This window comes from Malus sylvestris, chromosome 16, assembly GCF_916048215.2.
Source record: "Malus sylvestris chromosome 16, drMalSylv7.2, whole genome shotgun sequence".
Classification (NCBI taxonomy): Eukaryota; Viridiplantae; Streptophyta; class Magnoliopsida; order Rosales; family Rosaceae; genus Malus; species Malus sylvestris.
The window spans coordinates 10,131,586-10,156,743 of NC_062275.1; the positions used below are offsets into that span (position 1 = coordinate 10,131,586).

The window sequence follows — 25,158 nt, forward strand, 5'->3', positions numbered from 1 at the left end:
GTGAGGCGTCCACATCGTTTTGCGTGCTAAAAGCCTGCCTCTTTTTGCTCCATAGAGCCTACGTAGTTTTGGCATGCACGAAGCCAACTTCGTTTTTCTTGTGTAGAGCTGACATCGTTTTGGGTGATGTATCCTACCTCGTTTTGGTGTGCAGAGCTCTCCTCATTTTACATGCCAAAAGCCCACCCTGTTTTCTGTGTTCGAAGCCCGCCTTGTTTTGTTTGCCATGGTTCGCCTCGTTTTACGTGAGCTGAGTCCACCCCATTTCCGGAGCACTCGAGGGTGCGCGGAGCCTGTCTCGTCTTGCATGCCTTGATTCACTTCATTCTACATGTGAGGTGTTTGCATCGTTTTACATGCCAGAAGCCCGCCCGTTTTTACGCCCACGGAGCCCATGTTATTTTAGTGTGCACAGAGCCAACCTTGTTTTCCGTGCTCAGGGCTGGCCTTATTTTGTGCAACGTCTCCCGCCTCATTTTTTATGTGCAGAGCTCGCCTCTACCCTGATGATCGGAGCCTGCCTTGTTTTGCGTGAGCTGAGTCTGTCTCGTTTTGTGTGCGTCGAGCCCGCTAACACCCATGTTTTTTTTTTATAATAATACAAACTTTTTATTTTCACAAAATAGTTTTCCTGAGCATTAAGTTAAACATTTTAAGGAATTTGGAAGCAGTTTTACAGTTTATTGAGCAACAAATGTATATATTTAGTAGAATATTCGAGCCGAAAACTAAAAAAATAAGTGAAAAAAAATAGCAATGAGACCCAAAACACTGTCAAATAGGGTTCTACACTCAAGAATCTGAACAGAAAGTCTCACCTTCATTTTCAAAACTTCACAGTGAGGCAAAGGTGAAAATAAATAGATTGAATAGTGATTTATGTACGAATTTGCAAAATCGACTGAAAACCGTGAGTGTTAATCCACGTTTTTTTTTTTGTAAAAAAAGGCAAAATTTTTATTTTCTCGAAATATTTTCGATGAACATTACAGAAATCTTTATAATGTATTTGGAAGCAGACTTACGATTTATTGAGCGACAAATGTATATTCAGTAAAATATTGAAGCAGAAGAGTAAAAAATAAGTGAACAATATAGAGATGTTAAAATATATATTTAGTGAATATTTTTTTTTTAATTTATATGTTAAAATCACCTGTAGGTGAGGCTTAAACAAAAAATAGTAAAATTTTGTTCTGTTAAATAGTTTTTCACCCTATTTCTGTTGATAAAGATGGTTATATTAATACATGGTTTAGATTTAGATAAATGAAAAATTAACAAAAAACAAAAAGATTCAAATATCTTTAAGTTTAAGTTTTAAATCATTGATTACAATTGTTTAAATACGAATTATAATAGATTTTGCACGAAAAAAAATAATATATATATATATATATATATATATTGTAACATGTCACATCGACCAATGGAGAAAGGATGATGTGTCTTATATGTACATGATCCCCTCCCTAACTTACTGGCTTCGGGTTCCATCAGAACTTTGAAGTTAAGTGTTGGGTGAGAACATTCCCAGGATGGGTGACCCACTGAAAAGTTCCCGTGTGAGTTCCCAAAAACAAATTCGTGAGGGAATGGTAAGCCCAGAGTGGACAATATCGTGCTACGACGGAGTTGAGATTGGATGTGACAATTTGGTATCTGAGCCACTCTATCGTGTGGTGCGAGTGTGCCGATAAGGATCTCGAGCCTCTAAGGGGGTGGATTGTAACATCCCACATCGACCAACAGAGAAGGGGTGATGTGCCTTATATGTACATGCTCATCTCCCTATAGCACGAGGCATTTTAGGAACTCACTGATTTCGGGTTCCATCGAAACTCCGAAGTTAAGCGAGTTCGAACGAGAGCATTCCCAGGATGGGTGACCCACTGGGAAGTTTTATTGTGAGTTCCCAAAAATAAATCCGTGAGGGAATGGTAAGCCTAGAGCGGACAATATTGTGCTACGGCGGAGTCGATACTGGGCCCCTGCCATGCTCTCACGGTTTTATTTCTGGGAACTCACACGAGAACTTCCCAGAGAGGTAACCCATCATAGGAATGCTCTTACCTGAACTGGCTTAACTTCAGAGTTCTGATAGAATATGAAGCCAATGAGTCCCTAAAAGGTCTCATGCTATAGGGAGGGGAGCATGTACATATAAAGCACATCACCCCCTATCCGTTGGTCGATGTGGGATCTTACAATCCACCCCATTTAAGGGGAACCCGGCGTCCTTGGCAGCACATCATCACCAAATGGTAGAGTGGCTCTGATACCATTATGTCACATCTTAGTCTCGGCTTCGCCATAGCACGATATTGTCCGGTTTGGGCTTACCATTCATTCACGGTTTTGTTTTTGGGAACTCATGAGCAACTTCCTAGTGGGTTACCCATCCTAAGATTGTTTTTGCTCGAACTCGCTTAACTTCGGAGTTCCAATGGAATCTGAAGCCAATGAGTTCCCAAAAGACCTCGTGCTATATAAAGGTGGACATGTACATATAAGGCAAATCACCCCTCCCCGTTGGTTGATGTGGGATGTTACAATCCACCCCCTTAGGGGCCCGACATCCTCGTCGGCACACTCGCACCACACGGCAGAGTGGCTCTAATACCATTTTGTCATATCTCAATCTTGACTCCGTCATAGCATGATATTGTCCGCTTTGGGCTTACCATTCCCTCACGGATTTATTTTTGAGAAGTTCCCGTCCGAGTTCACAGAATCAAATCTGTGACCGTGAAGGAATGGTAAACCTGAAGTGGACAATATCGTGCTACGGCGGAATCGAACCCAGGATGTGATAGAATGGTAGCAAAGCCACTTTGCTATGCGATACGGATGTGCCAGCGGGGAGGCCGGGTTCCCCTTAAGTGGGGTGGATTGTGAGATACCACATCGACCAACGGAGAAGGGATGATGTGCCTTATATGTACATGCTCCCTTCCTTATAGCACGAGGCCTTTTGGGAACTCACTGGCTTCGGATTCCATCGGAACTCCGAAGTTAAACGAGTTTGGATGAGAGCAATCCTAGGATGGGTGACCTATTAGAACTTTCTTGTGAGTTCCTAAAAATAAAACCGTGAAGGAATGGTAAGCCTAAAGCGGACAATATCGTGCTACGGCGGAGTTGAGCCCGGGATGTGACAGAATGGTATCAAAACCACTCTGCCGTTCAGTACGGATGTGCCGGCAAGGACGCCGGGTTTCCCTTAAGTGGGGTGGATTGTAAGATCCCACATCGACCAACAGAGAGAGGGTGATGTGCCTTATATGTACATGATCCCCTCCCTATAGAACGAGGTCTTTTAGGAACTCACTGGTTTCGAATTCCATCGGAACTCAAAAGTTAAGCGAGTTCGGGCGAAAGCAATCCCAAGATGGGTGACCCACTGGGAAGTTGCTCGTGAGTTCCGAGAAACAAAACCGTGAGGGAATGCTAAGCCCAAAGTGGATAATATCGTGTTACGGCGAAGCCGAGACTAGGATATGACATAATGGTATTAGAGCCACTTTGCCGTTTGGTGCAGATGTGCAGGCAAGGACGCCGTGTTCCCCTTAAGTGGGTGGATTGTAAGATCCCACATCGACCAATGGAGAGGGGGTGATATGCCTTATATGTCTATGCTTCTCTTTCTCTAGCATGAGGTCTTTTGGGAACTCACTGGCTTCGGATTCCATCGAAACTCCGAAGTTCAGCGAGTTCGGGCGAGAGCATTCCTAAGATAGGTGACCTCCCTGGGAAGTTCTCGTGAAAGTTCCCAGAAACAAAATCGTGAGGGCGTGGTCGGGGCCCAAAAACGACAATATCGTGCTACAGCGGAGACGAAACTGGGATGTGACATATATATATGAAGAAGAAATTTATTAAAGCTTAAAGCCTCTAATACAACCGTTTCTCATACAATTAAAATTAAAAGCCTCCATAGACGAAATCGAAAGACAAAAATTCCAAAAATGTGGGTTGGCAACATTGAGGCCCACATGAGCTAATGTGTTCGCCATGAAATTAGTCTCCCTATAAAAATATGCTTCCAACTGATATGCTGAAATTCAGAAGCCAACCATTTGATGTCCTTTATGATAGGTTTAAGATGCCAGAGGGGCATCCAAACATCTTGCACCACCTGGATGACAAGCTTAGAATCCTCTTCCACCATCAGCTGCTTCACACCTTTGTGCCTAGCGAACAAAAGCCCTTCCTTCAAAGCAACAACCTCCGCAACCGAAATGGTGGCGCCATCAAGGTTTAATGCCCCAGCACCAACATGTTGCCCCTCCTCTTTTCTAAGAACAAAAGCAGCTGCAGAACGATCCAAACTAATTGACCCATCAAAGTTTAATTTCACATAACCATGGGGAGGAAGACGCCAGCAAATGAGGTGTTAGTGGCAAGGATCACCCCTAGAGATCTTCTTATAATTAACCTTAAAAAAAGATAAGTCTACACTTGCAACAATGGAGATACTTCTAGCCGGATTAGGAATAATACTTCTAAAAATTTTAGTATTTCTATCATTCCACATTTGCCAACAATTTAAAATAGCTTTACTAAGATCACTCAAATCATTGCATTTAACATTGTCAATTAGTTCCATCCAACCTAACATCTTATTAAACTGAGTCAAATGATTCTTCCAAAGACTTACCGGACAGAGGTTCCACATTTCTTTAGCATGCTCGCAATTAAGAAAAAGGTGATTTTGAGTCTCATCCTCATTGCCAGACACAGGGCACAATCTGTCAATATTTTAAATAAATTTACTTGATCTCATCCTAGTATGAAGTTTTTCATAAGTAAAAAGCCATGCAAAATTTTTTATCTTCAAAGGTATCATTAACTTACATATCTTCTTAAGGAGCTTCTGCCCTTTAACTTCTTGATTATTATTACTCTGAATCCAAGTCGCTGACTTGATTGAGAACTTACCAGTAGAGGAGTGTTCCCACATGAAATTGTCACTTTTATTTTGAAGGGAAATAGGCACCAAACAAATTTTCCTCACAACATCTAGGTCCAACACCCAACTTTTATTATCAATAAACTCACTCACTTTAGTGTCCCAATTTATGTTTTGTCGTTGATTTTCAAGAATTAGTTGGAACAATGGATAAGGAAAACCCCAATAATAGATCCAAAAAAGGATATACTCACCATTACCCATAACCCATCTAATTCCCCTATGAATAACATGTCTACTATTCAAAATCCTTTTCCAGGCCAAAATGTGGTTATGCTTGACTTTGCAACCAAAAAAAATCATCCTTCTTTAATTACTTTCTTTTAACAATTTGCACCCACCAATTGTTTTCATCCTTTAAAACTTTCAATCCTAACTTACACCCAGGGACGGCCCAGTGCAGGTAGGGAGATCGTCCGGGGCCCAGAAAAATTAGGGGCACCAAAATTATTAGGGTGATATATTTATATTTGTTTTTATAAGAGTATAAATTTATAAAATTTGGTTCAAAGACACAAAAATTTAACTATAAGTGGTGGTTTGTCATTTGAAAATAATGAAGAGGTCTTGGGTTCAAAACACTATGTGTGTTTATTTACTTTTCATTTTTTACAAATTTCTTTTCATAAAAGTATAAATTTATAAAATTTGGTTAAAGGATCAAGAAGTTTAATTAGAAACAATGATTTTTGTTGTTTAAAATTAACAAGAGGTCCTAAGTTCAAAATGCTATGTGCATGTTTATTCTTTTCAATTTTTACAAATTTTTGTTTGGTTGTTAATTTATTTTTAGTTACTATCTAGTAGCTATGTGGGTTGTTATTTTTAAATATTCGTTTTAATTCAAGTCTAATCTTCAACAAATAATAATACGTAGACCAAATTTGCAAATTATATGACATGTCATCAAAATGTTTAATTTAGTGCCCATTCATTAATAATACATATCAATTAAAGACTTGAAAACATCATTATTTTTTAGTCCCATATTGACAAGATTAGTAAATAAGAAAAAAAAACCTCACGATTTATTCAAAAACACATTCAAAGTTCAAATGGAAAACAAAACTCATCATCTATCTACTTGTAAGCCCAAAGTTTTTTTGTTCCCTCTCTCAATACAAAATAAATTTGTGTTTCTGTGTTTCTAAATTACTGAGTTTGAAGTGTTTTTTTAAGTATAATTTTATCGATGTCTTACGTGTGAAAATAAATAATTTTCTTACATGAAGTTAGGGCACTTTTTTTTTAAATCGCCCCGGGCCTAAAAAATCTCTGGACGGGCCCTGCTTACACCCAACCCCTTTGATCCTTAGAAGTACACACTTTTTTCCAAGCCATAGGTTTTAACTTCCTATCTCTCCCCCAAAAGAAGTCCCTACACTCATTGGTTACTCGAGTAGGACATTTAAAGCAAGGCATGATATGGTTTAGCATACTAGATAAGTTGGACTTAATGAGGGTTAGTCTTCCTGGCTTAGAGAGAGTATTAGCCTTCCACCCAACAAGCTTTTGCTTAAATCACATTCATTCACTGGATCTTTCCAAAATGAATGCCCAAATATTTGCTGATGGTAGTTTTATGTTGAATATGTAAAACATTCACAATAGCATTTCTAGTTTGAGCATTAGTATTTTCTAAAAAATTAAGCGAGGATTTGTGGAAATTTATCTTTTGACTGGAAGCTTTGGCAAACATATTAAGAACATGAAGTACATTCCAAGCACCTTTTCAAAGAACATGAATATTATAGTTTGTTATAGTGATAAGATAAATAAAAGAAAAATTAACAAAAATTGTAATACCTTGAAAATTTTAAATATATGAATATGTGGAGAAAATCGAAAATAAATCAATTGATGATTATAAAGAATTTAATCGAGAACTGTTAAAGTTTTGTTTTCGGAAATTATAATAATCTACGTATTTGTATTATTAAGCTTTTATATGATTTTTGTGTAAGTTTAGTTTTAAATTAAACTAGTTACGAGGTTTACAATTTGGAAATTAACTATTTAAAATTCGTAAAACCTTTTGAGGTCACAATTTATATTTTTGAATAGAGCTCGATCTCACAAACACGTGGGCGTAAACTGTTCGTGAAATGGAGTTATAACGAAGAAGTTATTAACGCTTAAAGTCAAGGGTAAAATTGTAAATGTATCATTTCTAGAATACTCCAGATTTTTTGAGCCAAATCCGGAAGGCCACGTGTGTGGCCCATATTAAAAGTAAGAAAAATTAGGCAGTGGATATGGAAGATAAAGGAGAGAAAGGAGGGAGAGAGGGGCCAATCAGGAAAGGGGGGATGAGAGAGTGACCAATGAGAGAAGAGAGAAATGAGGGGACAGGAGAGGAAGGAAGTGCACCGGATTCTTCGACCCGGTTCTATGCCATCGACCCGACCTGGCTTTCTCCACCTCCTCCGGTGGCTTTTCGTCGGGTTTTTCGACGAATTATGTTACCAAACCACCTTAAAAAGGTTCCATGACCTTCCCTCTTCCTATTACACCCCAAAAATCATGAAATTTGGCCTTGAATGTGGGAAAACCGCACCGGTGGGTGCGATGAACCCGTGCCTTTGTTTCCCCCAATTCTGAAATGACTCCATCAAATTAATACCACCATTAGACTCCCCTTGAGGTTTGGAACAAAGCCCGTTCATTGGTTGGGGCGTCGGAGTTGTTTTGGAGACGAATCAAGAACACCCAAAAACAAGGGTTTCTGACGGTTCGTGGCCATTTTGAGGTGTTTTCCTACCAAATTGGCCTTGGTCTCAGGTATGAAAGTTTCTCTACTCATTGAGATCTTCATTTCTGTAATTTTTGAGAATTTTTAGAAATAGTTGAGTTTTCCAGCAAGTCAGGGCGGCTGACCGCCACCTGTGGTGGCTGGTGCCGCGGCGCACCGCCAGGGAGCCGACATTGTGTTTTTATGCGAACTTCGTTATTCTAATTATGTTTTTGAGACCTAATTGTTGTGGTTTGACTATTAATATGGTTGTAGTAAATGAATATATTCGGATTTGGTTTGAACTTTGGAAATGTGAACTACGAATGGCTTGATCCCTGTTTAGGGTACATAAGCAGTCTAACGAGCCGTTAAATGCAGCCATAAAACAACTAAGATTAAATAATTTAGAATTACATTTTTGTTGAGAAGTAGAAATTATATTTGGGCCTATCAACAAACTAAATCCTTGAAAATAATTATTTCGGGGCCCGGGCGTGACAAAAATGATAAGTCATGTATGACTTTGTGGCAGCCAGAAAGTCGTGACTTATGGCACTCCCAACAATTTGAATCATTTTTCCACATTGTTGTTAATTTTTCTTTTATTTCTCGTACCACTACAACAAACTATCATATTCATGTTCTTCAAAATATAATTTTTCGTGCGTGGAGCCCGACTCATTTTTTGAGCACCCGGGCGCGGAGCTTACCTGGGTTCACTTCATTCTGCATGTGAGGTGTTCGCATCATTTTACGTGCTAGAAGCCGGTCCATTTTTTGCATCCACAGAGCCTACGTCGTTTTAGCGTGCACGAAGCCAGCCTTGTTTTCCGTGCACAGGGCTAGCCTCGTTTTGTGCGACATATCCCGCCTCGTTTTCAGTGTGCGGAGCTCGTCTTGTTTTGCGTGCAAGAAGTCCGTCCCATTTTATGTGATCGAAGCCTGCCTTGTTTTGCAAGTCATGGTTCACCTTGTTCTGTTTGAGCTAAGTCCGCCTTATTTTACACGTGTCAAGCTCGCCTAACACCCTTTTTTCTGACAAAAATACAAATTTTTTATTTTCGTAAAATAGTTTTCCTGAGCTTTAAGTTAAACTTTTTAAGGAATTTGGAAGCAGTTTTACAGTTTATTGAGCAAAAAATGTATATATTTAGTAGAATATTCGAGCCAAAAACTGAAAAAAAATAAGTGAAAAAACATAGCAGTGAGGCCTAGAACGTTGTCAAATAGGGTTCTACACTCAAGAATCTCAACGGAAATTCTCACCTTAATTTTTAAAACTTCACAGTGAAGCAAAAGTGAAAAGAAATAGATTGAACGGTGATTTATATACGAATTTGCAAAACCGACTAAAAACCGTGAGTGTTAATCCACGTTTTTTTTTGTAAAAAAAAATGCAAAATTTTTATTTTCTAGAAATAAAAAATAGCAAAACTTTGTTTTGTTAAATACTCTTTCACCTTCTTTTGGTTGACAAAGAGAGCTCTATTAATATATAGTTTAGATTTATATAAAAGAAAAATTAACAAAAAACAAAAAAAAGTTCAAATATCTTTAAGTTTAGATTTTAAATAGTTGATCACAAGTGTTTATATAACAGATTTTGCACGGAAAAATATATTTCGAAAAAACATGAATATGATAGTTTGTTGTAGTGGTATGAGAAATAAAAGAAAAATTAACAAAAATGTACAATGATTCAAGTTCTTGGGGGTGCCAAAAAGTCACATGTGACTTTCAATATGATTAACCACTATGTTATGTTTTTGGCAATGGATTAGGTCACACTATTATTATCGTTGTTGTTGTTGTTTTTCTTCTTCTTTTACAATAATTTTTTCTTTCATTTCATTTTTTAGGACAAGAGAGATTCCACACTAATCTGAACTAAAAAAAGAGGTTTAAATTCAGAACATAATATTAAAATTGAAGTGGAATACATTAACCATCGAAACAATCCATTATTTGGTACTTTTACCTTTTAAACATCATGAATTCAAAATGCATTGAGTGCACTTAATATTTTACATAAAAAAATTAAGAAAAATAGAGAGGGTCACCGATCACATGAGCGACGTGACGCAACTGCACACCTAAAAAAAATTACTTTAATGAAATGATAAGTATGCTTAGTTGTAACACCATTTTATCTCATGATAAGTTGAAATATAATTATAATATATAGTTGAAATGGAGGGGTGTAGGGTTGAGAGTGCATCGGGAGGGTTTTGTGGGTGAGAGGAGAAGATGGCGATTGGCAAGTAAAAAACAGAAGAAAAACGTGGCTAATAGTTTAATACAATCTTGGTCTTCGTGTTGTTGCCCAAGTCTACAAGGCCGCCGTGAAACCCGTCATCCAACACACGCCTTATATTTTGTCCGTGGCAATCCAAACCAATTAAACATCTTATAATTTTGATTATCTACTAGGATTCGTAGTTTGACCATGATCTATGTACTAAGATTAGGTAAAGTTTCATATAAACGATCATTAAAAGATAGAGTAAAAATTGTTATTGAAATTGCAAAATGTTCATCATGCGCTTCTGAATCGATAATTTCTTCATTACGTTCTTGGGTTCCAAAAGTATTTAAAGTGTTTTCTGCAAGAAGTACTAGTTGTCACAGCCCGTCCCGGGATTTTTATATCGGGAACGTGAAATGACGGAATTACCCTTGACGGGTATTAAGATACGTGTGTGTGACATATATATATTTTTGGACTAAATATTCATCCCTAAACTTTTGGAGAAAATAATTTAAGTTGGATTAATTTGGATTGTATTTTGTGTGGTTAGGGATTAAAATTGGTATGTATGGTTTTGGTTGGACCACACACACGCACAGGACCACATTTCCTTCCTTCTTCCCCGTGCCTCTCTCTCTCACTTCTCCGTTCAGTCTCTCTCTCACTCTCGAAATAGTACGGACGAAACCCAAGAACCCTCTAAACTTCACGGATCGAAGCAAATAAGGTATGATTCTTCATCCTTTTGATGTTCTGAGTTGAATGGTACTAGTTTTAGGAAGTGAAACCCTTAGAATCGTCGTGAAACCCTAACCCCGAAAATGTGCACTGTTTATGCACACGTGAAATCATACATTTCAGGGAATTTCAAGCTCACAGTGAGCTTAAGGAGATCCTCACGAGCTTCGGGGTACTTCGTTGGTAACATTTGGACGTCGGAGGGTTGAGAACGGAGTTTTTCAAAATTTGTTGGATTATCGTGCTTCTCCAGGTAAAATCTAGTGGATTTTAGACCTTGAAACTAGTCCATCGTGATTCTACATGTTGAGGGCTTCAAATTGATATAAAATTCGAAGAAAACGGTTGAGAAACGAAGGAGAACAAGCGATTACAAAATTTGCCCAGTTTTCCGGCCACTAGAAAATTCAGTTTGGCGAGCCCAAGGTAGGAGACGACACGCGCGGCGCGTGGCCTGCGCGTAACCGCGCGTCTGGCAGTGCCTTGGCCGGCGTGTGGGGCTTCCAAAAATTTTTGTAAAAATTCCTCGACGTCCGTGACGTCGAGTAGGCCACTGTAGTATATTCACATACCCAAATTGAGCACCGTATGAGAAGTTATTTCGAATTATTGGTTATGTGTTTTAATTAACGTTTTTATAGTTATTTCGCATATAGGTGACACCTATCCCGAGGACGAGCGCATCCAGGGACGTCACGGGGGTTACGACCCATCGACTTACCAGTGAGTGGGCAGTTTTGTTTTCGTATTACCTATATACTATTGTTTTTCCCAGAAAATGAATTTATTTGAAAATATGTTTTAAAATGCCATGCATGCAATCGATGAGATATTTGAATTGATAATTGATGCATATATATATATATATATATATATATATATATATATAAATTGACGCTGTGGACGCACAGATGAGTTTTACATTATTCATACGATTTATTTTATGTGAATTGCATTGAAAGCTCATAACTTGCACCCTAGGTGTTAGTGCTTATATTATTCACCGCACCGCACGCTCACCTTGGATCCAAGTAGGTGAATGTCGTACAGACCATGTGAGGGTTCCGACATGCTAGTCGTATAGATCGCTAGATGTGATTCCGACTAGTGGGTGACCTTAGTTGATGCGCGCTGATGATTGATGAGAAAAGCACTAGAGCGTATTCTTACACCTTTCATCGTACAGACTACCTTACGTAGTTCCGAGTGACGTGCAGAGTATGGCCGTATAGGTCACTGTGGTGACTCCGGCTGAGTGGGATATTGAGCTATAGAATCAGCCGTACCGGACCACTGTAGGGTCTCCGGTTGATTTATTATTTCACTTGATTTATATCGATGCATTCATATTATATTTTGGCATGGCATGGCATATTCTTTCTGAAAAGCGTTGAAAGATTGTGAGCTGAGTTTTGATGATATATATATATATATATATATATATATATATATATATGTTTTTATAATAAATTTCTGGGAAAGTATACAAGTTTTACGGTGAGGGGTTAGAAATGTTTTAAATGAAATGTTCTTGGAAAATCTTTGGTTTTACTGACCCACTCATCTTTGTTTTGCGCCCCTCCAGGTTCTAGTTAGCAGTTGGTGGCTCACGAGGTTCTTTTCGGCGTTCTGACGGACATTCTGCATGTAGGACTCATCTACGGGTGTTGTACTTTTAATTATAGTCCTACTTGACTGCACTTAATACCTACGCTCTGAATTCGTGTGTTTTACTTTATAACTCACTCTTTTATGCTAGTAGGTTATTACTGCTAGTGGTTGGTTTAAATTCCTTCATATTTCTCTTATCTCTTGCTTCCGTGTCACACTTTTGGCTACGTCACGCTCACGTGACGGCCAGCACGCCTTGATTCTAGGATCAGGGTGTGTCACTAGTTATGTGCTTCTTCCGTGAAGCACTTTAAGTGCTTTTTTTTTTAAATTTACTTGCATTTTTACTAAAAATTGGTTCCAAAAACATTTTCGCCAGAATCATTTTCAGTCATTTTAAAAGTACATTCAAACGAGCTTAATGATTACATGTCATTGTAATATTGACACGTGATATTACTTTGACGATGTACTTGTGCTATAAAAGTATTTTTCATGGATGGAATTATGAGAAAGATGATTAACACAAATAATTTGGTACCGACGTTGTCATTTATAAGATTCAAATTTAAAACATCACACTTAAATAAAAAAGATATCACCAAATTATACTACTACTATAAAGATTTTGGTTAGATTCATACAATAAGATAAAAGATAAAAATATTAGTTAGATATCCATGAATTTGATACCATGTAGGATGTATATTCGAGTAAAAAAATTCTCTTGTCCACCTTTGTTTTCTACATATTGTTGATGTATCACTCTTAAATAATATTTTCTCTCGTGAGTGAGAGATTTTTCTAAGCAACGAATATTTAAGCAATACTTCATATCATGTTATAATAAAAGTAAGGAAAATGATATTTTTTTCGTATCCCTTGATTTATTTTTTAACACGTGAAATACCCGCTTGACTACCGGACAATTGGAAGATTTCTCACTGTCAAAATGTATTTTATATGGGACATGACTACTAGTTTTACATATTTTTACGAGGGTTTCCACCATAATTACAGTTCAACTCCCCTACCCCTCTGGCTTTTTATCCCACACAATGCGTTGTATAAACTGCCAATCTGCATAAATACAAGACTCCTCCAATGGCCTCCTCCAATTATTTAGAAACTCAACTTCCCTTCTCATAATTCATCCCCCTTTTTATATAAAATATACAACTCCAACGCAGAGAGAGATCGTTTCCAAAAACTTTCCAAATACGCGTCCGTTTCTGCCCATTTGGACTTTGGACTTTTGCTTCGTTTTTAGCTTCCTCTCCGCCTTGCGTTTTTGAATTGATCGTTTCTCGAAATAATTCTCAAAAACTCGTTTTTTGTTTTCTGAGGAGATTTTTCTGCAACTCCTCTGCGCAGAAACAACAGAGGAGGCGTGTGATTGCATGGTGATCGTGAGCAACAGTCGAAATTACAGTAACAAGGGAATGCGACTGGGGAAATACGAGCTCGGAAGGACACTTGGCGAGGGTAATTTCGGGAAAGTCAAATTTGCTAAGAACGTCGAGTCCGGCCAGTCCTTTGCCGTTAAGATTCTGGAGAAGACCAAAATTATTGACCTTAAATTCACCGACCAGGTTCTTGTTTTTTCCTTTTAATCTTAATTTTTGTTCAAAGTTTTAATCTTTTCGTTAATGGGATTTCTGGGTTGTGCTCGTAAATTTCAAACTACTCTGATCTACATAGAAAGGATCGAACTCAGGTGTAAGGTGTTGGTCGACGGGTCACGCCGTCAACCTAACTCACAACTGCGTTTTATTTCCGAGGTTGGTTTGTTTCAAATTTGAACAACACATTAACAATTTAACACAACTGAAAATTTGCAGATAAAGAATGAGATTGGAACATTGAAACTACTGAAGCATCCAAACGTTGTCAGATTACATGAGGTATGACAATGTTCTTCTGTTCTATGTCAATTATTACGAATGGATGCTGCGCCGGATTCTTTTGTGAGGATCTTGAAGGCCCATCAATCTTATTTGTTCATTGTACATATGGTTAGAAATTATTTTAAATATTTTTATTTCAAATTAAACACAAACAGTACTTGATAAAATTAACCTACGATGTACGATGAACGAACATGATTAAAAAAATTTTAGGATCTCACCAAAAATATCTGGAAATGATCTTGTTGGAATTATTACTGTCTGATCAATGATTGATCCTTAATCATTATTAACATAATCTCTAAGCCTCCATAATTTGGGATTTACAGCGCACTAATGCTTTAATAGTTGCACCAAATCATGAGTCCATGTGTAGGATTATTGATTTTACTTTAGCTGGCCCTGTACGGGTTTAAAATAGTATTAGTAGGTAACCAATGGACTGCATTCCAAATAACATGTATCATTCACATTTAAGATTATCATTTTTAGTATGTTATTTTTTTGGATTGTCAATTTAAATCACAAATTGTACATGTTTATATGTTTTGTTAACATATATAAGAATGATCGTGTTAGTTTTTTGTTTGTTCTAATCGCAATAAGTGTCATCAAAGAATTTGTTAATTTTTAGAATTCAAATAGTAATTAGTTTTTTTAACAAACGATATTATCTATATTAAGGGAAAGTGATGTGCTTAGTCTCACAATAGACTAACAATAATATAGTTCAAATTCATTTTTGACGAAAATCGAAACTTAAGACTTCTCACTTATAAGTGAAAAGGAATATGACTAGATCGTAGTACTAAGAGATATTAATTAGTGTACATTAGGAGAGTATTGAAACCGGACCTGACTTCTCTGCCTTCCCACTTCTCATACATTCTCATTCCCTCTTATTTGTGCGGTCATGGTTAAATCACGTCAACATTTTATATTACTATTACTTTTTATCTTATTATCTTTATAAAAAAAATTAATATAAAATATTGACGTAATTTAATCATGATCGTATAAAATAAAATAAAATGAAAATGTATGAAAAGTGAAAGGACAGATAAGTCGGGTCCATTGAAACCTGAGTGCACATCAGCCAAGAAACATTTTCTTGGCTGAAATGAAAACTTGGACAGTTGGGATATTTCCCACGGACAAGTCTTCATCAACCAGTCCATTAAGGCCACGTGTCCACTGTTATCATCCCCACCTCGCTGCGGCAGTTTTTGCATGGACTGACCTGGAAGGATGAGGATCCTCTTTAGATTCTATTTGTAAAGATTTTAGAGATTCTCATATCATGATTGTTTATTGCATATTGTATAATTAATTTTTGTTAGATATTATTTGTATTTAATTTAAAATAATTTATGATCATATAATATACGATAAATAGTTAAAATATGAAGATTTTTAAAATTTCCACTTTGGTCCGAATGAGATCAAAATCCGACCTGAAACCCCAACCCGTCCATTCGAGCCACGTGTCCATATTGTTAGCTTGTCAGAGTTTTAGAATGCGGTCCCACATGAAAGCATTTTGGTGGATAAGGTCCCTGAAGCTCGATGTTAGGCCACACCTTTTTTCTATTTGTTGTCACCATTAAAATTATAGAAAATTAATAAAAACTTCTATGCAAAACATTTTTTATTCAAAAGTAGACAATTTTGTTTATCATTCACAATTTTTTTTTATTATCATTTTTTTTTTATTATGAAGGATATTTTTTTAATTACAAAATTATCTGTCATTTGTCGATATAACACAAAAAAGTATCCTTAATACAAGGTGTTTTTCGATGTAAAAATGTTTTGTGGAAGATTTTTATTAGTTTTCTCTTAAAATTCAAACGAAAATGATCAGACCAAGTGACTTGGGTATATTCATTAAGTACTTTAAAAATAATTTTTATTATCCACTAGGGTTTTTGTAAATTAATCTTAGGATGTGTAATAATCATCCTATGCAATTGTTTAGGAAAACTGTCTTCATGTTTAGTTTAAGACTAATCAAGACGGAAATGATATAGTAAATTAGAATAAATAAATGATTTTTACTAAGAAAAAGAATGGAAGGTGAGAATTTTTAGCGTGATGGTGATGACTGTATGAGGGGTAGAATTAGCCTTCGAAGAAAACGTAGGTGTCTCACACACGACTATAAATGAAGGGAGTAATTTGACAAAGTGTTCCTTTTTCCTTTATGAATGGGAAGGAGTAATTCGAACTCTTGAACCTCTTCCAACACTGCCGCTAGACTAATAGTTTATATATAGTATTGATTCTTATACAATTACACAACCACTCGCTTTGCCTTTTAGAAAAGAGGAAATGCAGTCTGACATGTATGCAAAACTAACTCATTAAAATGACTAAAATGATTTTTTTTGTCCACATATATCGCACTGTGATTTGTCTGCAAAAAGGAATGACTCCTCACATGAAATCATGTTTATCATGCAGGTTGTAGCAAGCAAAACCAAGATTTACATGATCCTCGAATATGTTACCAGCGGCGAATTGTTTGACAAAATTGTAAGGATCTCTTACTTTAAGCAGCCTTTAACAAAGACAAAATGGTTATCAAACGTGCACTTAACGGAAAACATACGAGTTACTCTGTATGTTGTGATTATACTAATATGTCACTCTGTGCTGCAGGCACACAACGGAAAACTTACAGAGACCGAAGGCAGGAAGCTTTTCCAACAATTAATCGACGGTGTGAGCTACTGTCACAACAAAGGCGTCTCCCATCGGGATCTTAAGGTACTTCCTGCATTTTCCAAACATTAATTTTTATGATAAGGTCCAAACTGCATTGTGTGTTCCAGTTTGCGCGCACGTTTCAAACGTTGTATGTTCTGGTTGCAGCTGGAGAATGTTCTTGTCGATGCTAAGGGGAACATAAAGATATCGGACTTTGGCCTTAGCGCTTTGCCCCAGGATTTTCGGGTACATTACTCTTCCAAACCGAACTTTGAACTGTTAAATTCCGCGTTGAGTATGAGTAATTTAACCCTTTGATTGTTTCTGAAATATCAGGAAGATGGTTTGCTTCATACAACCTGTGGAAGCCCCAACTATGTTGCTCCCGAGATTCTTGCTAACAAAGGTTATGATGGTGCCACCTCCGATGTATGGTCATGTGGTGTCATCTTATACGTCATTCTCACCGGATTTCTCCCTTTCGATGATAGAAATCTTGCAGTTCTCTATCAGAAGGTATCGACAAATTCTCTTCGAATCTTTCTTCTGTTGTGTGAGGAACTTTTATTATTTGCATTCCTTCGATTTGATGCTAAGATTTTAAGAGGGATTACAGATCTTAAAGGGCGAAACTTCGATACCGAAATGGTTATCACCCGGTGCAAAAAACTTGATCAAGAGGATTCTCGATCCCAACCCTGCTACCAGAATAACAATGACTGGCATCAAGTCAGACGAATGGTTCAAGCAGGATTACTCTCCTGTAAATCCTGATGAAGAAGAAGAAGATAAAAACGTCGATGATGAAGCTTTCTCAATACATGAAGTGGTATGAATTCGCAATACATGTCCGTTGTCTACTCTTTTGGTGCAACTATCTTTTTTTCTCTGTGCTATAACTGAGAGTTATTTCTTTTGGTATAGCCATCTGAGGGGGAGAGGAGTCCAGACGCCCAGCACCCATACACGCATATCAATGCCTTTCAGTTGATCGGAATGTCCTCATGTCTAGACCTCTCCGGCTTCTTTGAGAAAGAGGTGAGGAGAAAATGATTTTATCTTCTTGTTTGGCATTGAATGTATCGATTTTCTACTGAAGATGAAAGTTCTAGATTATATCTGATTGCGATATCTGCATTCTGTATGAGTTAATTTAGGATGTGTCTGAGAGGAAGATTAGATTTACGTCGAACCACTCTGCTAAAGATTTGCTCGAGAAAATCGAAGAAATTGTATTGGAGATGGGATATTGTGTCCAGAAGAAAAATGGAAGGGTTAGTATTGTGTATACCCTCTTGTTCTACACAAATCTGAAACTACTTTTGTGTCCAGAAGAAAATCGTTATATGTTTTGTCCGATATTTCAGTTGAAAGTGATGGAAGAACGCAAGGGGGAGAGAAGTGCGTGCAGTCTATCAGTTGCAGCAGAGGTAAATTTCATTTCCGAACTTTTGGAGGAACTTCTTCCTCAAACAATATTTTTACCCGGCACGCATTTGAAATTCTTAATTAATTTCTAATCACAAATATTTACATTTTTACGTGAAAATTAACTGACAATTGTCTCCATAATTGTATCAGGTGTTTGAGATAAGCCCATCTTTATTTGTAGTAGAGTTGAGAAAATCATGCGGTGATTCTTCTGCATATAGACAGGTATGTACTCTCTCTCTCTCTCTCTCTCTCTCTCTCTCTCTCTCTCTCTCGCTCTCGCATAAATTTACATTACGCCCCTTCGATCTCTTGTATCTCAGGCATTAAATCCAGTTTTTGGGTATGTGCAGTTGTGTAAAAAGCTTTCAAATGATTTAGGTGTTCCCTCAAGCCAAGAGTTGCTGACTAGCTGAGTGATTAGAAATGTATATATAGATATAGATATATATGTAGATATAGAATCCATATATTACATTTTCACGTAGATTTTCATTTTTGGATGTAATGTTTAGTGTTACTTTGTAAGACTCAAGTAAATTAATGTGAAATATGATTCAGATTGCAAGAAAAACATCCTTGTTAAGAGTCCGCAGTTCCAGCTATGTAGTTTAACCCTCACGAAGTGATTTCCGCACTCCCCCTTTTTTTCCCTCCACGCACTAGTGTTTTTTTTCTTTCTTCTTCTATGACTTGGATTGAAGAATCAAGAGCATCAAGCGACATAAACAAGGGGAGGAGTGCAGAAGGAGAAAACGGGAGTGTGAAATTCACTAGTCACTTTCTCCACCCTTAACTCTAGCACTTGCAGCCAATAGCGGAGCTAGGAATTTTTTATCGAGTGGGCTAGTTTAAAATTTTAAATCTTTTTAAATAAAGAAACTTGATACCCTATTTCTCATAGTATCAGCTAGCTTAAAAAAATTCACACCCTGAGCCAAAAACGTGTTAAAATTAAACAAATCCAAATTTGTACATGTAGAAGAAGCGATGAGAAAAATAATGTAAGAAAAATAGATAGTTTGCATACTGTATTATATTATTTTATATAGTTAAACCTAGAGAATTCGAATTAACGACTAAATATTTGGTGGGCTACATTCGAAAATCAATCAGAATTATATGTAAAAATTTATTTTTCACCACAAGCTACCTGGGCTACAGCCCAGGTAGCCCTTAACTTGGCTCCGCCATTGCTTGCAGCTTCGTTTCGTATGCTCCAAGCCCTTTAACCTGGGTAAAAAAAGATAACTCTACGTAGTGTTGAAATAATCTATTTCCGTGGTGAATGATAGGGTTACTACAAGTCTTCAGCCAGGTGCAAGAAAATCCAACTTGCAAGGCTGCTGCCAAGATCTTCACCGTGTACCTGGATCAAGCTGCTGCATTTGTCTGCTGTTGTCTGCAGTTTGACGCTTCTTATTCACACGGTCTTGTACTGCTCGTCTCTGTTCTTCGAATTACGCATAAATTCAGTCTGTTGAGAAAAATAATAAAGATTTGGATCATAAAATTGATGTCTTTAACAAGTAATGTGCATGGGAAATGTGGAGACAATTGTTGAAACGAGAGATCCTCCAGCTACAATGACAACAATTTGGTCCCGACAGCATGAACTAATGGCGCGTAAATCTTCATGGCTTCTCTATAGATCAATTTCTTTTGAGGCCGCAGAAGGTAATCGAGATGCCTCATTGTATCTGAGCTGAATATTTACACAACTTCTTACCAGTAAGAACAAGTTCAATAATCAATATCTTAGCTGAATATTTATACAGCCTCTTACCCATAAGAACACATTCATAATTGAAGCTGAATATTTGTGAAGGTTTCTTACCAGTAACAACGCTTCATATATTTCCTAGATTTCTGAAATAGTAGGTAAAGTGTTAGAAAAATGCATGGCGTGTAATGACTTGTCTTGACACGCTAACCCTTCACTGTGGCGTGCCGTAACAAGCCTCGCAAATTGTCGACATAATGCATGTGAGTGTCATGATATGCATTGTGCCGACAATTTGAACGCTTGTCATGTCGTGCCCAACATTGATGTTTTGACGTGCCACGATGCGAGGCTTACCGTGTCAAGACAAGCCATGACATGCATTTTTCTTGTACTTTGGCATGTTAACCCTCGCATCGTGGCATGCCAAAACATCGTTGTTGGCAAGTGTGACCCAGAAAGGAAAAAACAAAATTGCACGACGGTTCACCTTCCTTAGCTTTACCTTAACGACGTTGTCGGCTTTCAAAATTCTCCTCCGAATTCTCTTCAATAAACCAGCTTAGTCACTCGCGGCCGATCACGTACGTAAGCCTCTCTTTCCCTCCTCTCCAAATTCTTAGTTTCAATTTCCAAAATTTTCCGAAAAACCAAGCGAAGTATTAGGGTTTATAGAAAGTGTAAATGGTGTGTCATTACATGCATTCAAGTATGGAAATTGCACCATCTACAACAACCAAATTCACTCAAACCTGTCAGTGGTTTCTTGCAAAACAAGAAACTGAAGGTCCACAGATTGAAAAAGAAAAGGTTTGTACCTGATGGTCTGCAACAAATCAAACTCATCTGAGCCAAGTGAACCATCAGTATTTGCATCAAGGAGCTGCATCATCTGACGTGCATCATCCCCTGGGGCACCAAGCTCTTCCATCACCTTCATAAGGCCATCTCCAACCGATGGCTCATTTTAGCCCTTTATTCCTTCAAAAAATTAATATTTTAATGAACAGTATATGACTATATTTGCCTCCATCTTTAACTGAGGGCCATATGGCTCGTTTTAGCCCTATCACAAAAACTGTCTCCAACCGGGGGCCAAATGGTCATAGGGCTAAACATAATTTATTATTTAAAAACTACAACTTAAATTCAAATTCAATTGCTAAGTGAAACAAATTATGTAAAATTTTGTAAAAAAAAAATATGAAACAAATTTTGTAAAATAGAAGTTATAAGAAAAAAAATAGAATGAAATGAGATAGTATGGGATTGTGAAAATTATGTTAAAAATGGTGCATGAATGACTTAGGTATTTATAGGAAGAAAAAAAAAGTTTATATTCATTATAAATTTTTTTTTAATACAACGGCTAGCCGTTGGATTCAAATTTTTGTTTAAGCATTTTTGTCAGTTATATCCGATAAGAATTTTTGAATTTCTGGCCAACCCTTTGGTCCTTTCAGATTCCGTGGGGCCCACGAGCCCTCTGGCCCAATCCTCGGTTCGAGACGGTTTTCAAGCTATTTTCAGCTATCTGACCCTCTGAACACTTCGGTTGCAGTGCAGATGACCTAAGTTTCTCAATATTTAACCTACAATCTCCATTTTTGTCAAACATGTCAAAAAAGTTTAAAGGGTATATTTAATTATCAATATAACAATTTCTTATCGCTAATGCATTAGAAAGATAAATCCACAAAACGGGGGTGGAGCTAAATCAGAACCTCCATCGATCTCTGTATACACTTCTCAATTCCTAATTTCGTCATTATTTTTAAATTGGTGACGATCATAAAATTCCAGAATTTTAATTGCGACAATTTAAACTATTGAGACCAAACTGAAATTCGTCCCAACCACAGGGGCCAATTTCTATTTTGACCTAAACGACACCGTTTAACAGAGTGATGGAGCATAGAGCAGAAACATCATCTCTCTCTCTTCCTAAAGTCCTAAACCCTACTGCTCCAAATCCCCATTGCGATCGCTGCAACCTCCTTCCGGGGTTTTACACCGCCATGCCATCAAACCCATTACCCCATTAAACATTCTTCAGATTTCACGGCGGCCATGTCGGCGCTATCGAGAGGCCTCATTTCCCGCCTCCGCCTTCTCTCACTCAACCCCTCCTCTTCTGCTTCTCCTCCTACTGCTGCCGCTAATGCTACGACGTCGTTTACGCAGACTCGGTGCCATTTCTTCAGATGGTTCAGCTCTGAGGCCACGGTGGATGCGACGGAGGCCGTCGCGGACAGGAGACCGGTTATCGAAGCGAAGCCAGGGCCGATGAGCCCGGGTTCGAAGAGGACCGGGCTTATAGCCGTCAAGTGCGGGATGACTGCGCTCTGGGACAAATGGGGCGCTAGGGTTCCGATAACTGTGCTCTGGGTCGATGATAATATCGTCTCTCAGGTCAAGACCCCCGAGAAGGAAGGCTTCCCTGCTCTCCAGGTAACCTTTTTTTCTCTTCATTTGGCTCTGTTCGTCGCGAATTCGATTCGATTTTGTTTGGTTATGAAATTTTCGAAGTTTAGATTTTTTTTTCTGGAATTTTTGAGAGACGAATATGGTAGTGCGTTTCTAAAGTTTTATAATTTCGTTACGGTGCATACAATTGAACCGATAGAAGTTGCGTTTTGCTGTTTAATATCTGCAAAAGTCTGTCTTGAGGCTGGACTACTAGGCAATTTAACCTTAAGTAGATCAGCTTGGCCTTAAGTATCGGGTAGCTTCAGTTGCGATTTACAGTTTGAAACCATATGCATTGCTTTGCTGGGCATGAAAGGTCTTGTTAGTAGGGGTTTAGAGGAATGGAAACTGATAAGTTCCGAAATTTTTTCCCACCAAGAGAACATCAGTTGGGATTTTGTTTTCCTGCTGTTATTCGTTATTTAGATTGAGTGGAACCGAACAAAGGATAATTTTGATACTTGCATCTGGGTTTTGTTTGGTTTGTCCAATATTGATCACATTGATTTTTCTTGGCCACTAAACAGACGGTAATTTTATTATTTGAAAAAACTTCCAAAGTCACGGGTTTGATTATAGGATGGCATTCTGTTGTGGTGCTAGTTAGATTGGTTGCGGACAGAAGAAAGCAAAACATTTGACAAAGCCAGAGGTGGGTCATTTCCGAGCTCAGGGTGTTCCACTTAAGAGGAAATTGCACGAGTTTCCTGTATCAAATGATGCGCTTCTTCCTATTGGTATGGAAATTGGTGTTCGCCATTTTGTACCAGGCCAATATGTTGATGTCACAGGAATCACGCGAGGGAAAGGTTTCCAGGTGAACTAATTTCCTTATCTTCACCTGTGGTTGTGTATGCTGTTTCAAGAAGAAGAAAAAATGGAAATCTTTTTAATTGAATTAATCAACGAATTATGCAACTGTGTTTCTCAAATTTTTTTATTATGATGGTGATAACAGGAACACTTTTGTGAGGTTATGAAACATTATGTATCATTTTTATTTTCTGTGCCCAGGGTGGAATGAAAAGGCACGGTTTTAGTGGTATGCCAGCATCCCATGGCGCATCTCTGTCACACCGAAGTATTGGTTCTACAGGTCAGAGAGATGATGCTGGAAAGGTTTGTATGGCTTACAATTCTCCATAAACTATTCTGACAAGCTCTTTTGGGATCTCTATGACCAAACTTTTCTCTTTGCTTCTAATGAAGATGACTTAATTTAGTCAAATAATCTGTTGCTTATTTGTTTAATCCATAATTCTATTTGAGCACACACAAGCGACACGCTTTCTAATAGACGGGCGCCCTACATTGTACGCAGGACCCACCTTATATTAGAGAACGTGTCAACAAGTGCGTTAGTTTTGTGTCTAAATAACATTACTTTTTGTTTATTCGTGGACATGCCATATATCTAATATATATATTGGTTTACCTGTTTATATTTTCTCTTTATCTGTAAAATGCATATGGTTTCCAATAATTATAAATTGCAACTGTGACAATCATTTGTTGCATGAACAGGTCTTTAAAGGCAGAAAAATGCCAGGGCGCATGGGTGGGAAACAGAGAACGGTGAAAAATGTATGGGTCTACAAAATTGATCCTGCAAGGAATTTGATGTGGGTGAAAGGCCAAGTATGACTCCTCACACTTTTCTTTTCTTAAGTTTTTGCACTTTGAACCTTATTCAACAATAATTTGTGAGCTTAATATGTTCCCGAATTGTTCAGAATGTTGAGGAGGAAATGTATAATGATATTAATGAAAGGTTTTGAGCTGGGTAGATAATATTGGTTGGTTTAATGAATTTGCTGATACACATTCGCAACTGCACAGTTTAAAATCGATACAGTAATGGGTCCTAATCCTCTTCTGGAGTCTGTATGTTGTGTTGTTAATTCCGGTTTCACGTTACTCAATTAGATGTTGACTATTCTCACAGGTCCCAGGTGCTGAAGGAAACTTTGTTTTCATAAGAGATGCTTTCTACAAGAAACCTGATGTTTCATCGCTACCATTTCCAACTTATTTTGCTTCAGAGGATGAGGATCCATCCAAGTTAGAACCACTAGTTGCTGATCTTGGAGAAGTAGATCCGTTCATGGTGGCAGATTAACAAGTAGCTGAACTTGAAATTGCACAAGGTACTAGGTTGTTGAGTTATGCCCAATCGACTACATTGCTATCGTGACCTATTAGAGGCCGTTGATTTGTTTCGTTTGAAGTTGATTTTTGGTATAGGAATATGCAGGCGCAGAGGTTGTAATACTATAATTGAGTTCATTTCAACCTCAGAATTGAGTAGTGACCCGCAAATGTTTTTGATGTTGGAACCATGTTTTCAAATAAATGTGGCGACTTGAAAATTTTGTATTCCATTCCCCTATAGATCGGTTTTTATTTAACGCGGCAGTATTGCATTTCTTGCGAACGCACTTTCACATCGTCGGACTTATGCATTGCTTGTTCAAAGTGGTAGGTTGGTTGAACGATATTCTACTTTAAACTAATTTATATTGCATGAAAATTAGTTAAACTCACGTGTACAATTGATTACATTCGTTCTAATCAATGTGATTGCGATCGAGTCCAAAATGGAAAAATTGATTTTGC

The 25,158-nt window shown here is 37.6% G+C and overlaps 3 protein-coding genes across 5 annotated transcripts; 2 read left to right on the top strand and 1 right to left on the bottom strand.

Moving 5' to 3' along the window:
- Window positions 1-4,000: 4,000 nt before the first annotated feature.
- LOC126609088 (uncharacterized) lies at window positions 4,001-8,588 on the bottom strand. The gene is made up of 2 exons (XM_050277101.1): window positions 8,417-8,588; window positions 4,001-4,314 (listed from the first exon to the last, which is right to left on the bottom strand). The coding sequence occupies exons 1-2, from the start codon at window positions 8,487-8,489 to the stop codon at window positions 4,001-4,003; spliced, it is 387 nt and encodes a 128-aa protein (XP_050133058.1). The 5' UTR covers window positions 8,490-8,588.
- Window positions 8,589-13,382: 4,794 nt separating this feature from the next.
- On the top strand, window positions 13,383-18,924 carry LOC126608707 (CBL-interacting serine/threonine-protein kinase 1-like). 3 transcript variants are annotated; one of them, XM_050276690.1, is made up of 12 exons: window positions 13,383-13,895; window positions 14,145-14,207; window positions 16,674-16,745; window positions 16,872-16,979; window positions 17,085-17,165; window positions 17,256-17,435; window positions 17,536-17,748; window positions 17,844-17,957; window positions 18,077-18,193; window positions 18,287-18,349; window positions 18,501-18,575; window positions 18,674-18,924. In XM_050276690.1, the coding sequence occupies exons 1-12, from the start codon at window positions 13,704-13,706 to the stop codon at window positions 18,764-18,766; spliced, it is 1,371 nt and encodes a 456-aa protein (XP_050132647.1). In that variant the 5' UTR covers window positions 13,383-13,703; the 3' UTR covers window positions 18,767-18,924. The 3 variants fall into 3 exon arrangements, with proteins under 3 accessions (XP_050132647.1, XP_050132648.1, XP_050132649.1); XM_050276691.1 differs by having other exon boundaries at window positions 13,386-13,895; window positions 18,704-18,924; XM_050276692.1 differs by having other exon boundaries at window positions 13,830-13,895; window positions 16,637-16,745.
- A 3,073-nt stretch (window positions 18,925-21,997) lies between these two features.
- On the top strand, window positions 21,998-24,911 carry LOC126606761 (50S ribosomal protein L3-2, mitochondrial-like). Its single transcript, XM_050274152.1, has 5 exons — window positions 21,998-22,524; window positions 23,150-23,359; window positions 23,557-23,661; window positions 24,067-24,180; window positions 24,488-24,911. Exons 1-5 carry the CDS (start codon window positions 22,144-22,146, stop codon window positions 24,659-24,661), a joined length of 984 nt encoding a protein of 327 aa, XP_050130109.1. The 5' UTR covers window positions 21,998-22,143; the 3' UTR covers window positions 24,662-24,911.
- The last annotated feature ends 247 nt before the right edge of the window (window positions 24,912-25,158 follow it).

Excerpts from the sequence above, each read along its gene's own strand:
- LOC126609088 (XM_050277101.1), bottom strand. The coding sequence starts at position 8,489 with ATGCAAAAAATGGACCGGCTTCTAGCACGTAAAATGATGCGAACACCT. Across the intron at positions 4,315-8,416 it reads GCAGAATGAAGTGAACCCAG|CTGCTTTTGTTCTTAGAAAA; the intron begins GTAAGCTCCGCG and ends ATCGTTCTGCAG.
- LOC126608707 (XM_050276690.1), top strand. The coding sequence starts at position 13,704 with ATGGTGATCGTGAGCAACAGTCGAAATTACAGTAACAAGGGAATGCGA. Across the intron at positions 13,896-14,144 it reads ACCTTAAATTCACCGACCAG|ATAAAGAATGAGATTGGAAC; the intron begins GTTCTTGTTTTT and ends GAAAATTTGCAG. Across the intron at positions 18,576-18,673 it reads ATTCTTCTGCATATAGACAG|GCATTAAATCCAGTTTTTGG; the intron begins GTATGTACTCTC and ends CTTGTATCTCAG.
- LOC126606761 (XM_050274152.1), top strand. The coding sequence starts at position 22,144 with ATGTCGGCGCTATCGAGAGGCCTCATTTCCCGCCTCCGCCTTCTCTCA. Across the intron at positions 23,662-24,066 it reads AGAGAGATGATGCTGGAAAG|GTCTTTAAAGGCAGAAAAAT; the intron begins GTTTGTATGGCT and ends TTGCATGAACAG. Across the intron at positions 24,181-24,487 it reads TGATGTGGGTGAAAGGCCAA|GTCCCAGGTGCTGAAGGAAA; the intron begins GTATGACTCCTC and ends CTATTCTCACAG.